This window comes from Dermochelys coriacea, chromosome 10 (assembly GCF_009764565.3).
Source record: "Dermochelys coriacea isolate rDerCor1 chromosome 10, rDerCor1.pri.v4, whole genome shotgun sequence".
NCBI classification, from domain to species: Eukaryota; Metazoa; Chordata; order Testudines; family Dermochelyidae; genus Dermochelys; species Dermochelys coriacea.
In genome coordinates this window covers 7,344,500-7,358,346 of record NC_050077.1, presented here as the reverse complement: position 1 = coordinate 7,358,346, position 13,847 = coordinate 7,344,500, and the positions used below count along the sequence as shown (strand labels likewise).

General features: G+C 53.0%; 1 protein-coding gene across 1 annotated transcript in view; it reads left to right on the top strand.

The window, feature by feature from the left end:
* The window catches only part of MYO15A (myosin XVA), an 83,746-nt gene that overhangs the window by 20,257 nt on the left and 49,642 nt on the right, over positions 1 to 13,847 (top strand). Inside the window, exons 16-25 of the mRNA XM_043493921.1 lie at positions 609 to 704; positions 1,088 to 1,219; positions 2,787 to 2,912; positions 3,147 to 3,224; positions 4,670 to 4,824; positions 5,302 to 5,347; positions 7,157 to 7,281; positions 7,671 to 7,788; positions 12,206 to 12,381; positions 13,253 to 13,347. Of these exons, the coding sequence (XP_043349856.1) occupies positions 609 to 704; positions 1,088 to 1,219; positions 2,787 to 2,912; positions 3,147 to 3,224; positions 4,670 to 4,824; positions 5,302 to 5,347; positions 7,157 to 7,281; positions 7,671 to 7,788; positions 12,206 to 12,381; positions 13,253 to 13,347 (1,147 nt within the window). The remainder of the gene's footprint in view (positions 1 to 608; positions 705 to 1,087; positions 1,220 to 2,786; positions 2,913 to 3,146; positions 3,225 to 4,669; positions 4,825 to 5,301; positions 5,348 to 7,156; positions 7,282 to 7,670; positions 7,789 to 12,205; positions 12,382 to 13,252; positions 13,348 to 13,847) is intronic.

The window sequence follows — 13,847 nt, the reverse complement described above, 5'->3', positions numbered from 1 at the left end:
CACCCCAGCCCACCCTGATCTCTAGATCTGTCTGCTCCTAAGCCCCTGTTCCCATCCCCCAACAACTCCCCCCCCACCCCGGAACTTCCTATGCATAAGAACACAGGAGGTGCCAGGCGGGATTAGACCATCTAGGTCAGTATCCTCTACCTACGCAATCCAGTTCTTTCCTATGCCAGCCGTGGGCCATCTCACAGCTCTGCCAATGTGACTTAGTCTCGCTGTGTATCATTACCTGCTATCCCAGTACAGCTGTACCAGTGTATCTCAGTCCTGATCCCCTTCTCTCCCCCTCATGGGGCCTCCTCCACTGCTCGTCCCGCAGCCCCTCAAACCCTGACCTGCAGCACCCCTTGCTAGTCCAGTCCTGAGCCTCTCCTCGAGAGATGCAGCCAGCTGGGACCAACGTTGCCATTTTACCTGGTCCTTCTGTGATGAGCACCAATGGGAGCGAGGCTGCGACCCAGCAAATGCATTTGCAGTTTGGAGCAAAGCCAGGATTAAACTTTGAAATACAGGGGTGAAAGTCTGCTGTGCTCACTCACTATCCCTTAGCCCTGCTGTGCCTGCTTCCAGGCATGCTTTACATGGGCGTGTATTTTCCACAGGACCTCAGCTTTAACAGCTTCGAGCAGCTATGTATCAATTATGCAAACGAATATCTGCAATTCTTCTTCAACAAGATCGTCTTTAAGGAGGAGCAGGTGAGCTGGGGAAGCTGGGTGGAATAGAGGCAGTGCCTGGCCTGTTCCTGCTACCTTCCAAACCTGCAAGGGAGAGAACAGTCCAGCTCCCATTATAACACCTCAGGGAAAGCTACACTGGGTGCTACCATTCCTAGTCCCCAGAGCTTACTTCAAAGTCTGCAGGGCAGGCTCCAGGATTCTTTGAAACTCCTCATTCTTTGAAGGCCTTTGGTTGATCCCCGTGCCCTCTGGATAATGGGGATTCTTCTGGAAAAGGTCGTCCTAGTAAGAACTATGTCAAGGCCAAATAATCGTAATAAAGACCTATAAGCCGGCTGATTAAGCCCGAATCACTGAGGCCTTTTGCTACCCCGTGACCTACTTGCATGCTCTTCCTGCAGGAGGAGTACGTCCGGGAACAGATAGAGTGGAAAGAAATAACCTTCAGCGACAATCAGCCCTGCATCGATCTCATTGCTCAAAAGCCACACGGGATTCTGAGGATCCTGGATGACCAGAGCGCCTTCCCACAGGTAGTGGCGCTGCAGAGGGCTTAGCACGGCTCGCAGCTTATTGGCAAAATGCAGTTCATTTTTAAAAGTGATCATGGCAAGCTAACCAGAGAGGCGAGTGCCATTAGCTCCTGCAGATGCAGTGGTGATGGGGCTGGTCCGCCAGTCCCTGGGTTCATTCTGATGCCTTGATCTCGGTAAAGGCAGACAGCCTTATTTATATACTCTGATCCTTGTGTACGTAAGCTTTAGAGAGGGATCCTGGAGGCATCCTATGGCCACACTAAAGGCATTGGTTCAAATTCAGAGCTGCTGCGTGAGAAGGTGCAATCACACTCTCCCCCCATCAGGGATGAAGGTGGCCAAGCAGGGCAAATAAACGGAAGCAAGGGCAGGATTGGAGCAAAACTGCCTTGAAACAGGAATTCTTTCCTCTCTGTGGGTGGATGTGTGCATACCAGGGCCCCCTACTGGATGGAATCAGAGTTGCACAACTGTGTGTCACAGGCCCTGTGCTGCTGGATGAGATTCTTCCTTAGCTCGCGTGTTAGGAGAGCCTGGCTTTCAGGCTGTGTCCATACTGAAGCTGGAGATGTAATCTCCCACTCTGGCAGTCATACCTGCGCTAGCTCTGACAGAGCCGGTGTGCTAAAAATAGCTGCAGCCACATGGGGGGGTGGGGACAGGTTACCCTTCCCGAGTACACTTCTGTCTGAACCGCTAGGAATGTACCCGGAGCAGCTAGTCCCTCCCATCGCCCATCCCGCTGTGGCTTCACTGTGAATGGTATGTCTACCCAAGAAATCACACTCTACTTGAGACATACCCTTTGAGCAGGAGGGTCTACAGTTCAGCTGCTGTGTTGCTGTGGAGTTGTGAGTGGTCATGGGGACACCTGTGCAGCATGGAGAGATTCAGGAAGTTCCAGGTGGCTGTAGATTGTCTACAGTGGCTTCCAGCCAGGGATCTCAAAGAGCGTTTGCAGATGTTAATAAACGAAGCCTCCCAAGCCCCCTAGGAAGGAGGGGACACTGAGACATGTAGCGGTGAGGTGACTTGCCTCAGGTCACACAGTGAGTCAGTGGCAGACCTGGGAACAGATCCGCCAAACACGACTGTCTGACTCAGAGTTCTGTGCTCTAGCCATTCGTCAGTGCTCCTTCCAGCTTCTTGCTCCAAATCCAGTGAGTTTCACCTGCTTTCAGGTTTCATTCCAAATGTTTTGCCAGCTCTTCCAAGTGCTCCCTGTGATGTAATACCCCCCACCAATAGGCCAATGCAGAACATGGTGATGGTGAGGGGAGGTATCAGAAGTTCCTTCCTGATCCTTCAGGTTATCAGTTTACATGCCCTGAAGCATGAAAAATTTTTCCACCCCTAAGTTCATATGAATGGCTCCAAGTGTTACCAATGCTCATGTAATCACCCAGCCCCGGATCTGGCTGACTGCTGATGCAGAGCAGTCCACAGGGGCTGGTTAAATAGTGATAAAGGCTGGCTAGAACAATGAGGCTGCATGCTTGTGGCTGTAGCCTGCAGGCAGTCAGGTTGCCTAATTAACCCCTTGCACCCCTATTCCTACTTCCAGGCCACAGACCATACTTTCCTCCAGAAGTGTCATTACCACCATGGCTCCCATGCATTATACACCAAACCAAAGATGCCTCTCCCAGAGTTCACCATCAAACACTATGCTGGCAAAGTAACCTACCAGGTGAGTGGCTGGAGAATTGGGATTCAGAGTAGGACCAGTGCTCTGTAACTGCCAGTCTGGCTCTCTTTCCCACAGCCGTCCCGCAAGCGCTAGATCCTCAGCTGGTGTAAATCACAACTCCAGGGACGCTCTGCCGGCGTACCCCAGCAGAGAATCTGGCCCTTAATTTCTAGATCTTCCATGTCATACCCGATGGGTTTGAGTAACTGGGGAGGGATCTGTTTATTTTTCCAGGTGCACAAGTTCCTGGATAAAAACTATGATCAAGTTCGCCAGGACGTGCTGGACCTTTTTGTCAACAGCAAAACCAAAGTAAGGGCTCACACTGGCCTCTGACTCTTTGCTGCCACTGCTGGCGGCACTGGCAGGGAGAGTGGCAGGGAGGGCGCTGGTGATGGATCTGGGGGTTGCCTGATGGTATGGTACAGCAGGATTGCATTTTCTATAAGAGGCAGTGTTGCCTATTAGACAGAGCAGTGGACTGGAGTCAGGAGACCAGGATTCTAGTCCCAGCTCTATCTCTAGCCTATTGGGAATAGACTTCTCTCTGGACCTCAGTGTCCCCAGATGATACTGACCTCCTTTGTAAAGTGCGTCGAGGTCTACAGATGAGAAGAGCTAGGTGTGATTGTTACATGTGCTGCCACTCATGGGACTCCCTTTCCCTCTCAGAGCAGTGGCCGCAGTGAACATAATTAGCTCCTCCAGTGTTCACAGGGCTGCCATGTGATTTCCCCCCTTGGAACGCTGTCATGCCTCTGGGCAGTATCTGTTATTTGCCTCTAAAGAGCAGCCCGTCAGCTTACTCTCTGCCGAACAATGCGAATCCTGGCTACCGAGGCAGAATCAAGGAAATCGGAACTAGAGAAGGCCTCTGATGTCACCTCCTTCTTCCCCAGGGCTTGGGGCAGGATCGGTCCCTATAATAGGTTTCCCAGGGATTTGTCCAGCTGCTGAAATCCATTTAAGAAGCTTCTTGGATGTGAGTGGACTTGGAACTAGAGAGGTCTGTGGGTAACCCAGAACACAGAGACACCTGCCAACCTACGGGCACTTGTTAATCCACCTGGCAAGTTGGCCAGTGTGGTTTGTAAATGTACCACCTTCCCCCAAGACAGTGCTCCTGGGCAGGGTTTAACAGACAAGGCCACTCTAGGATTTTGAAGAATACTCACATGCAGATGCTAGAGGCAAGCACTTTAACAGCCACTGAACTCCACTCATTCCTGATTTACTTGCCCTATCTCACTCCAGCTAACTTGGCCGATAACACTTTGCTCCTCCATAGCGCCTTTGGTCTGAGTATCTCAGACAGATCATGTGACAAAAACCAGATAAGCTTCCCAGCATCCCATGAGGACACAGTATGGGTGATCACACAGTAAGTCAGTGACAGGGCTGGGAAAAGAACCCAAGAGTCCTGACTCCCATTCCTGTGCTTTAAGCTTTGAACCCTCTGAGGATACACTGTGGACATAACAAACAATAATAATCCCTAACTCTTATCATCAGTAAATCTCAAAGAGCTTCACAGAGGAGGTCAGTATCATTACGCCCATTGTACAGATGGGGAAACTGAGGCCCAGAATGGGGCAGTGACTTGCCTAGGGTTACCCAGCAGGCATTGGCAGAACTGGGAATAGAACCAGGTCTCCTGAGTCCCAATCTAGTGCTTTATCCACTAGGCAACACTACAGAAGACATCTCAACAGAGCCTTATTCCTTCCTGCTTTTTAACTATGCCCCTCCCTTCCAAGGTGGTGGCCAACCTCTTCTTCGGCCATGCCCAGTTGGTGGCCCAGCAGAGGACCATGATGGGGAAGAACAGCACCGTCACCCGGCGGTATAAAGCACCTACGGTGGCAGCTAAGTTCCAGCAGTCACTTCTGGACCTGGTGGAGAAGATGGAGAGGTGAGTGAGCAGAGAGCTAAAAGAAACAGGGATTCAGAAATTGCCTATTCAGAGTGGGGAGGAAATGGGCTGGTGGGAAAGATCCGGCAGCTCCTCATCGTTCTACATTCTGGAGTGGGGTATAGACCGGCCCAGAGAGTCGTCCTGCAGAGTCCTGGTCTGGAACACGGAGGGAAGGGATCTTTCCAGGACATTGTAACAACATAATTGCAATACCCTGGTCTCCAGAGCCAGAAGCTAGGACTCTCACAGGGCCCAGGGGAGTTAGGTGCCTTGGAAAGTCCTTGCTGGCGTGGCTGATGTGCCTGGAATGATCTGTGGTGAAGACAGCTGGTCAGCTACTCTGCTTGGTTTCACGGTCACTGTGTGCAGCAGAGACTTCCCAGCACTTCCTGGGAAGCCCTGTGGCCTCCAAGCTTGTGGGTTCCTTTGTCTCGGCTCCCCCAGCGGATAAGTGTGTCTCTCTCTCCGATTCAGGTGCAACCCGTTCTTCGTCCGCTGCCTCAAACCCAACAACAAGAAGGTAAGAACGCGCCATGCGGCTGGTGTGGTGGTGGTGGGGAGGCCGGACACAGGGTTAGCAGTGGCAAGGGTATGTCTCATTGACATAACCCCGGAGAGGGAGTTCCCCCTTCTCTCCCTGTTTCTATTAGTCCTGGGCACAATGGAAATGGTGGGCTGGGGAATGGGCTGTATGGAGAGGGGCTAGGTGTCCCAAGAGGACTTGTACCTGTGCTGAGCAATGGCTGTGCCCCTGACGTCAGCTGGAGCTGTGGGTGCCCAGCAGCACCTCTGAACATCACATCTTACCAAGGCACCCACAAAGGGAGCCCACTTTTAAAAACGGGGGCCAAAGTGACATGCCCAAGGCCACCCTGTGAGCCGGTGGTGGGGCCGGGAATGGAAGCTGCAGTTCCTGACTCTGAACCCTGGGCATTACTCACTAGATCTGGCTTCTTCTTAGGACAGGGAGTAAGGCATGGGTGTCCCATATGGGCATTGTGATAAGTGTGCCCAACCCTGGCTGGGGTCAAAGTGGGTGCTGTAAAGGGAGGGGCCTGTTGGTAGCTCAGTGCCTTTCAGTTCTGTGCCATGCGGCCTGCAGTGCACCGGGCGAGTCTCCAGTTACGGCTTCACACTGTTTCCCAGCCTGGATCCTATCGCTCTAAAGGCTGTTTGGTGAGATGTCTGGCCTGCAGCTGCCTCATTGAACGAAGGGAGACAATGCACCGAGACTGGATCTCACCCATTATCTCGGCTTGTTTGCTCTCCGCAAACACACTTCCTGCTCTTTACCCACTCCCTTTCCCGGTTACCCTCACAGCTTCCTTTGACAGAAGAACCAGCTGCTGGGCCAGAGAGACAATAACACACTGCATTGATGTCTGTCTCTGGCCTCACGCAATGTGTGCCCCAACTATCCTCGGCTGGGTGGAATCTCAGGCCTGCTTAAGTGTGTGTGATCACATCACCCTGTAGATGCTGAAACTGTGAGAGACTATAAACCAGGGGTTCTCAAACTTGGGGTCGGGACCCCTAAGGGGGTCGTTAGCTGTTAGCCTATACACCAAGCCCCGCTTTGCCTCCAGCATTTATAATGGTGTTAAGTATATAAAAAAGTGTTTTTAATTTATAAGGGGGGGTCTCACTCAGATGCTTGCTATGTGAAAGGGGTCACCAGTACAAAATTTTGAGAACCACTGCTATAAGCCTTACTATCACCACACAGACTGCGTATTTGCCCACTTAAGACACACCTGGCCTGGGCAACAGCAACCACCTTATTCCTGGAATAGCATTTGTCACAACCAAGCAGATATAAGCTCTTTGCAAACATGCTGCTTGACACTTTATCACAAAGAGTGGGGTGAAAAAACTCTGTCCAGAGAGGAGAATCCCCTTGGAGATCAGGCGTTGGTTGCCGGTAGCAGGAGGTTTGCAAGCAAATGAATTGCACAAAAGCACATCAGTAACATCAGGAAATGCGATGCTTTAGCCATGCTGTCTCGTATTTCCCAAGAGGTTCCTCCTCCTCACTGCCGCCTTCTCCATTTCTCCCTCTCTCTTCTCCCGCAGAGCTCTCCCAAACCAGTGACACTCCCACACTAGACCCTGATTCAGCAAAGCTCTTAAGTAAACGTGGAGCTTTAGGTCCCACTGAAATCAGTGGCCTGAAGTTGAGCATGTGTCTGAGTGCTTGGCTGAATCGAGGATGCTGCATTGCCCCCACACAGCCACCAGCCCTGTCTTCCTCACTCCTGCTTCACTTGGCTCGAACGAGTGATTAAAGCCAGGCTGTAACGACCCCCCTCCCACCTTTCCCCTTGCTCAGGAGCCAGCTGTCTTCGAGGCAGACATTGTCAGCAGCCAGCTCCGGTACTCTGGAATCCTAGAAACCATCCGTATCCGCAAAGAGGGCTTCCCAGTTCGCATCCCCTTCCAGATCTTCATCGACAGGTGCTGCTGCCTGGAATTGCAGATTCCAGACTGAGAAGCTTTGGGATGGGGGTGGGAAGGGGCATTTCCCAAGAGGGAGCTCGAGCAGACAGTGGGAGTGGAGGGGAGGGAGGGCAAGGTAGATTCCTCATCACTCGAATCAGTTGTAAAGGGGCTGGTCCCCCACACAGGGGGAACACACTGTAGGGAGCATTCCAGTGCCGCCTTCCACAGGCAGCTCCTATCAGGTCTCCTCCCTCTCTAATTTAAATGAGTACTGGGGAGCGTGTCTCCCAGATTTCTGTTCTGGGCCCTGTTCTTGGCTCTGATGTGCGTGGAATTACTCAAGAGGGTTTGGCTTGACTTGAGTCTGGATCTCATGCCTTAACTGTGCTCCCGGGGCCCTATAGGTACAGGTGCCTTGTAGATATCCGGCCTGGCATCACCCCAGATGGTGTGAGCTGTGTGGAGGTGCTGAAGAAGCTGTGTGCTGTGAGTCCCACCACGTACTGCATTGGAGTCAACAAGGTACGGCTGTTGCCTTCCCCTTTGACCATGGCCAAGAATCTCTGTGTAGCCTGGACAGGGGAAGGGAAATCAAGGGCAAGATGCTGTACGGATTCTGCCCATGGTGAGGGCTTATGGCTGGCTGGGATGATGTCTCAGCCTGGGGAAACCCTGCACCATTTGTATCCTGTGGGCCACAGGGTCTGTTTGCAGGGACTGGCAGGGGAAACTACCTCTGGAGGTTCCCCTGCATGAACCAGCCGCTCCAGGGAGGGCCGAGAAGGGCCTGGGCAGCCGGGCAATATTTGTCAAGGTTTGTGGACTGTTAGGGAGATCGGGTCAATGTCTGCAAACAGAGCAGAATCCTAAACCATAATGATGGCCCTGAGGTCACATTTTCAGTTGTGCTCACGCAGCATGCACGTGCAGCCATGCCCATGGAACGGCGTGCCCAGCTTGCACATGGAACTGCACTTGTGAATCAAGTAACGGCACTCACAAGTGGCCCCTGGTGTGCAGAGTGGGTTCTCTGCATGAATGCTTACCTGCTTGCATGTGCACACCATTGCACACGCACTTTTAGCACATGCAGGATATGGAAAATTAAATCCTAACCCTACCATTATTTCCTGGGGCTGCCCTGTCTGTCTGTCTGTGTCCATCTGTTGTCTTGTGTCTTCGGCTTAGATTGAAAGCTCTTTGGGGCAGGGGCTGTGTATGGTTCTGTGTTGGTACAATGGGGTCTTGGTCTCTGACTGGAGCTCCTGCATGCTACCACCATGCAAATAATAATAATGCTAATTATAATAATAATCAAGCTCAGATTGTGCAAAACTCGTTTGTATGAATCTCATCAGTTCATGCCTGCCAAAGGCATCCTGGAAGAAGGTTGCTGAACCATGCCAGAAGTCAGTATCACCAACCCCAGAAGTTCAAAAATCATGAATCAGACCCCCAACTATCATGTGATTAGCCCCAATATTATGAGATTTTAAAAATATATTCACAAAAAGAAAAGGAGTACTTGTGGCACCTTAGAGACTAACAAATTTATTTGAGCATAAGCTTTCGTGAGCTACAGCTCACTTCATCGGATGCATTTGGTGGAAAATACAGTGGGGAGATTTATATACACACACAGAGAACATGAAACAATGGGTTTTATCATACACACTGTAAGGAGAGTGATCACTTAAGATGAGCCATCACCAGCAGTGGGGGGGGGGAAGGAGGAAAACCTTTCATGGTGACAAGCAAGGTAGGCCATTTCCAGCAGTTAACAAGAACATCTGAGAAACAGTGGGGTGGGGTGGGGGGAGAAATAACATGGGGAAATAGTTTTACTTTGTGTAAGGACTCATCCATTCCCAGTCTCTATTCAAGCCTAAATTAATTGTATCCAGTTTGCAAATTAATTCCAATTCAGCAGTCTCTCGTTGGAGTCTGTTTTTGAAGTTTTTTTGTTGAAGGATAGCCACTCTCAGGTCTGTAATCGAGTGACCGGAGAGATTGAAGTGTTCTCCGACTGGTTTTTGAATGTTATAATTCTTGGCGTCTGATTTGTGTCCATTTATTCTTTTACGTAGAGACTGTCCAGTTTGACCAATGTACCTGGCAGAGGGGCATTGCTGGCACATGATGGCATATATCACATTGGTAGATGCGCAGGTGAACGAGCCTCTGATAGTGTGGCTGATGTGATTAGGTCCTATGATGGTGTCCCCTGAATAGATATGTGGACAGAGTTGGCAACGGGCTTTGTTGCAAGGATAGGTTCCTGGGTTAGTGGTTCTGTTGTGTGGTTGCTGGTGAGTATTTGCTTCAGGTTGGGGGGCTGTCTGTAAACAAGTACTGGCCTGTCTCCCAGGATCTAATCACTTCAAAAACAGACTCCAACGAGAGACTGCTGATGTTCTTGTTAACTGCTGGAAATGGCCTACCTTGCTTGTCACCATGAAAGGTTTTCCTCCTTTCCCCCCCACTGCTGGTGATGGCTTATCTTAAGTGATCACTCTCCTTACAGTGTGTATGATAAAACCCATTGTTTCATGTTCTCTGTGTGTGTATATCAATCTCCCCTCTGTATTTTCCACCAAATGCATCCGATGAAGTGAGCTGTAGCTCATGAAAGCTTATGCTCAAATAAATTTGTTAGTCTCTAAGGTGCCACAAGTACTCCTTTTCTTTTTGCAAATACAGACTAACATGGCTGCTACTCTAAAACCTAAAAATATATTATGTTTTTGATTTGGCTTTGATTTTTGAATTCCCCATGTGTGTAGGGCAGTTATAGTGTGTAATCACCCCCTGTCCTGCCAAGGTGCGTGTGGGGCAGTTACTGTGTGATCTCCCGCTGCCCCCCCCCGCAGAGGTGTGTGGGACAATTAGTGTAGCCAGTAAGATGGTTCTGGCCTTGCTGCAGAAGCTCTTGCTCTTGCTTGATGGTGCAGAGCTTTCAGCTTCTCCCCAACCCCCATATTCTAATTAATGAATTATTTGTCCCTCCCCCAGCCCCACATCAGCTTTGCCCCGACAACCCACAGCCTCACTTGCAAGTGCAGGGACTCCTCACTGCCCCGCTTCCCAGCCTTGGTGTAGCAGGGATTGAGAGGGACAGGGAGGAAGAGCAGGGAGCAAACTGAGCCCGTGCTCACAGGAGGGAGGGGCAGGAGGAAGTGAAAAGAGCCCAGCAGCTCATCCCTACCCAAAAAACTCCTCTTGGCTCATGGGCCAGAGCAACGGGGGAGTTCTGCCTGCATCTGTGGAGGCTGTGATTGGCTGCCCTTCCCCAGGAGGCAGGGCAGTGGGGAAGGCAGCCAATCAGGGGATGAAATTGGCAAGAGAGTGGGAGCATCTTGTGCCATTTCCAGACATGCTCCCATCCTGGCCGAAATCCTTTTGTGGAAATGGCGTGAGCTGGCGGCACCGCGAGTCAGCAGTCATTGCGGGCGTTCATTATTCCTTGTCTTTTGGAAGCAGCCAGAGGGCTCAGTGGGGCTCAGGGCCCCATTGTGCTGTGAGCTGAACAAAGCAGCGGGCTCCCCGCTCCCCAGATCATTCAGATGTTACACAGACCAAATCTTCTTCCGTCTCCAGCGCTGGGGTGGGGTGGGGTGGGGGAGGGGTTATGGTCTCTGCTGCCCCACAGGGGTCGGGGAATCCCCAGACATTCCCCTGTTTCAGGTGGGTTTCCTGTGGGAGCCGTTTGCTATAGCTGAGCCGATGTCAAAGCCCAGAAACTGCAGGGGTCTGTTGTATGCAGTGCTTTTTTTAGAGTGTCTGCATGTCGCTGGGGATTTGGTCCCTGGATCTTTGTCCCCATGTTGTATAGCACTCCCCAAAGCATGATCTAGTCCCCTAGAAACACTCTTCCTGCTGGGCCCAGTGATTTATCCCCGGGTGGCGGTAGGGCCCGTAACATTGGCGTGTGATGCTCTGTAGGCTCTGATCACAATGGGGAAATTCAGACGTGCCCTTCGCCATAGTGCCCACGGCCTCTTTGATAGCCAGGCCTGTTGGGAGTTGGAAACAGACGTTGTCATAGCAAGGGTGATTACAGCTGGCATTAAAGGGACACCGGCTGGAAGCGAGCACAGCTGCCACCCTGCATGGTGACGGTACTCTTGGCCTGATACAGCCCTGAAAATCCTGCTGCCAAACTGGCCCCCTAGTGCCCTGATTACACGAGGTGGAGATCAGAACTTGGGCCCCCGGGCTGCTGCAGGGGATGCTCGTGGCTGGGGTTGCACCCGCTCTTCCATGCCCGGGCCATGTCAATGACCAGCTCTCCTCGCCTGCAGGGAGGGTCTCTGGCGGGCAAAGTTTTCGAAGGCGAGGAGAGTCCTTGGTGCTCCAAGGAGAACCCCAGCTGGGTGACCTCAGCTAAGCACAGCCAGGGAGCTGGGCCTTGCTGGGATCATGGGTGGGGGGTCCATTAGGCCACACTCTCCTCCCCACTCACGAGCTGCTGTGGGATGGAAACTGACAAGTGCCCCCCTGGCCCGAACACCCTGCATCTTTGGATGCCCTGGGCCACCACTGTGGTGCCCTGCCTTACAGCCATCAACCCCTTGGCGTCTGGACTTGGGTTGCCCTGCTGTGCATCCCCTCAGCAGAGTGAGATAATGAGATGTCCTGTGGCCATCTGCATGCAGCTCACGCAGGGCAGAGGCTTAAGTCAAACCCTGCCCAACCCTACTTTGCTGATTCTCATAGAGCCTGCCCCAGACCCCACTGAAATCAACAAAAGTCTTTCCATTCCTTCCCACAAACTCTGGGCCAGGCCCCTGGCACTGGGAGCAGAGGTCCCATGGAGGTCAGTGGGAGCGTGGAGCAGGAGCAGACCCCAGCCTGGCTGGTGTCTGTTGGGTGAGCGGGTCAGAAGCTGCCCCCCGCAGGGGTGGGTGCTGATGCCTTTTCTCTCTCTCCCTGCTGCCAGCTGTTCATGAAGGAGCACCTGTACCAGCTGCTGGAGAGCAAGCGGGACCGTGCCCTGCACCTGGCAGTGCTCACCCTGCAGCGCTGTGCCCGTGCCTTCTTCGTCAAGAAACGCTTCCGCTCACTGCGCCGCAAGATCATCCTCCTCCAAAGCCAGTCCCGGGGCTACCTGGCCAGGTGCTGGGGGGTGGGACACCGCCGGGGTGCCGCTCTGTCCTGCTATGCGGGGGCCCAGCCACCCTCTCACTCTCCTGCTTGGGAAGGGCCGCGGGGATGAGCTACTGGGGGACCAAAGCCCACACCAAGGCCCCAAGGCCTTCGGGGCGCCCCTTGGCTGAGTTTCAAGTGGCCCTGCGCTGAGCTTTGGGATCAGGCAGGATCCAGGCAAAACCAAACCATTTCAATGGGCAGAGCATAGACTATTAGAGACACGTTCCAAAACGAACCACGGGGCAGGGAGCAGGGGGAGAATCTGCCCCCACTGCACTGGTGTCAGGGCCTATGGAGCAGGCACGACCTTTCACCCCACGGCAACCCCCGCCCCCCCAAAGGACCTGATCCAAAGGCCATTGGCAAGACTCCCATCAACATCAGTGGGGTTTGGCTCGGGCCCCCAGCTTCTGTGTTACATGTATGTAGAATCCTTGGGGTAGAGTCCAGACCAGCAGGGCACCTGCAAGCGAGCCGTGCTGCCGACTGTCATTGGAGCATGGGCTGAAAATCTCTGTTCTCTCCCTAACCATTCCAGCCAGAAGTTGGGGACGGGAGGACAGGGAGCTGGACTGGGAGCATCCGGCAGCAAATGGGGGACAGGCTGATTCGGTGCCATAGGAGCACTCCGGTGTCACACACCTATGGCCAGTGCTGGTCGGGCAGAGCCCAGAGTCCCTCCCCTGCGTCTGACTTCCCACCTTCCCGAAGCTGAGCTATTTGTTCCTGCAGTTTGGGCAGTGCCAGGGGCCTTCCCCCTGGGCTGGGATCTGTGCACGGGGCCTAGCATAGAGACTTCCACCTCCCCAACTAACCACGGGGCTGCTGTCCCCTGCAGGCAGAGGTACAAGAGGCTGAGAAAGAGGCTGATCAAGTTCAGGTCCCTGGTGCACATGTACGCGAATCGCAGGAGGTACCTCAAGGTGAGAGCAAGCGGCTGGCACGGCGGAATGGCCGGGGGAGGGGATGGGAGGGAAGGGGGTCGTGCGATGTGCCATGGGCCCTGTGTCTCAGGGAGCTTCATCTGTCAGGGCTAAGGGGCAACAGCAGAACTGTGGGGGGCTGAGGGGTGGAATAGCAGGTCGGGATTGAGGGGCACTGGCAGAAGCTTGCACTGTCTGTCCTTGTCTCTAGCTTTTGCTGTAGCACCAAATTCACCCAGAAAATCCAGAGTGTATTTAGGGGTAGGGATGTCATTACCAATCGCCCAGGCAGAAGTAAGGACATAAGAACAGCCAGGCTGGGTCAGACCAATGGTCCGTCTAGCCCAGGATCCTGTCTTCTGATGGCGGCTGGCGCCAGATGCCCCTGAGGGAGTGAAGATAACAGGGCAATTTATCAAATGATCCATCCCCTGTCCTGGCTCCTGCGCTGTGTGGCGCTGGTGCAGTCAACCCGTCTGGATGCTATGGGCCTGTGCCACACGGGGCTGG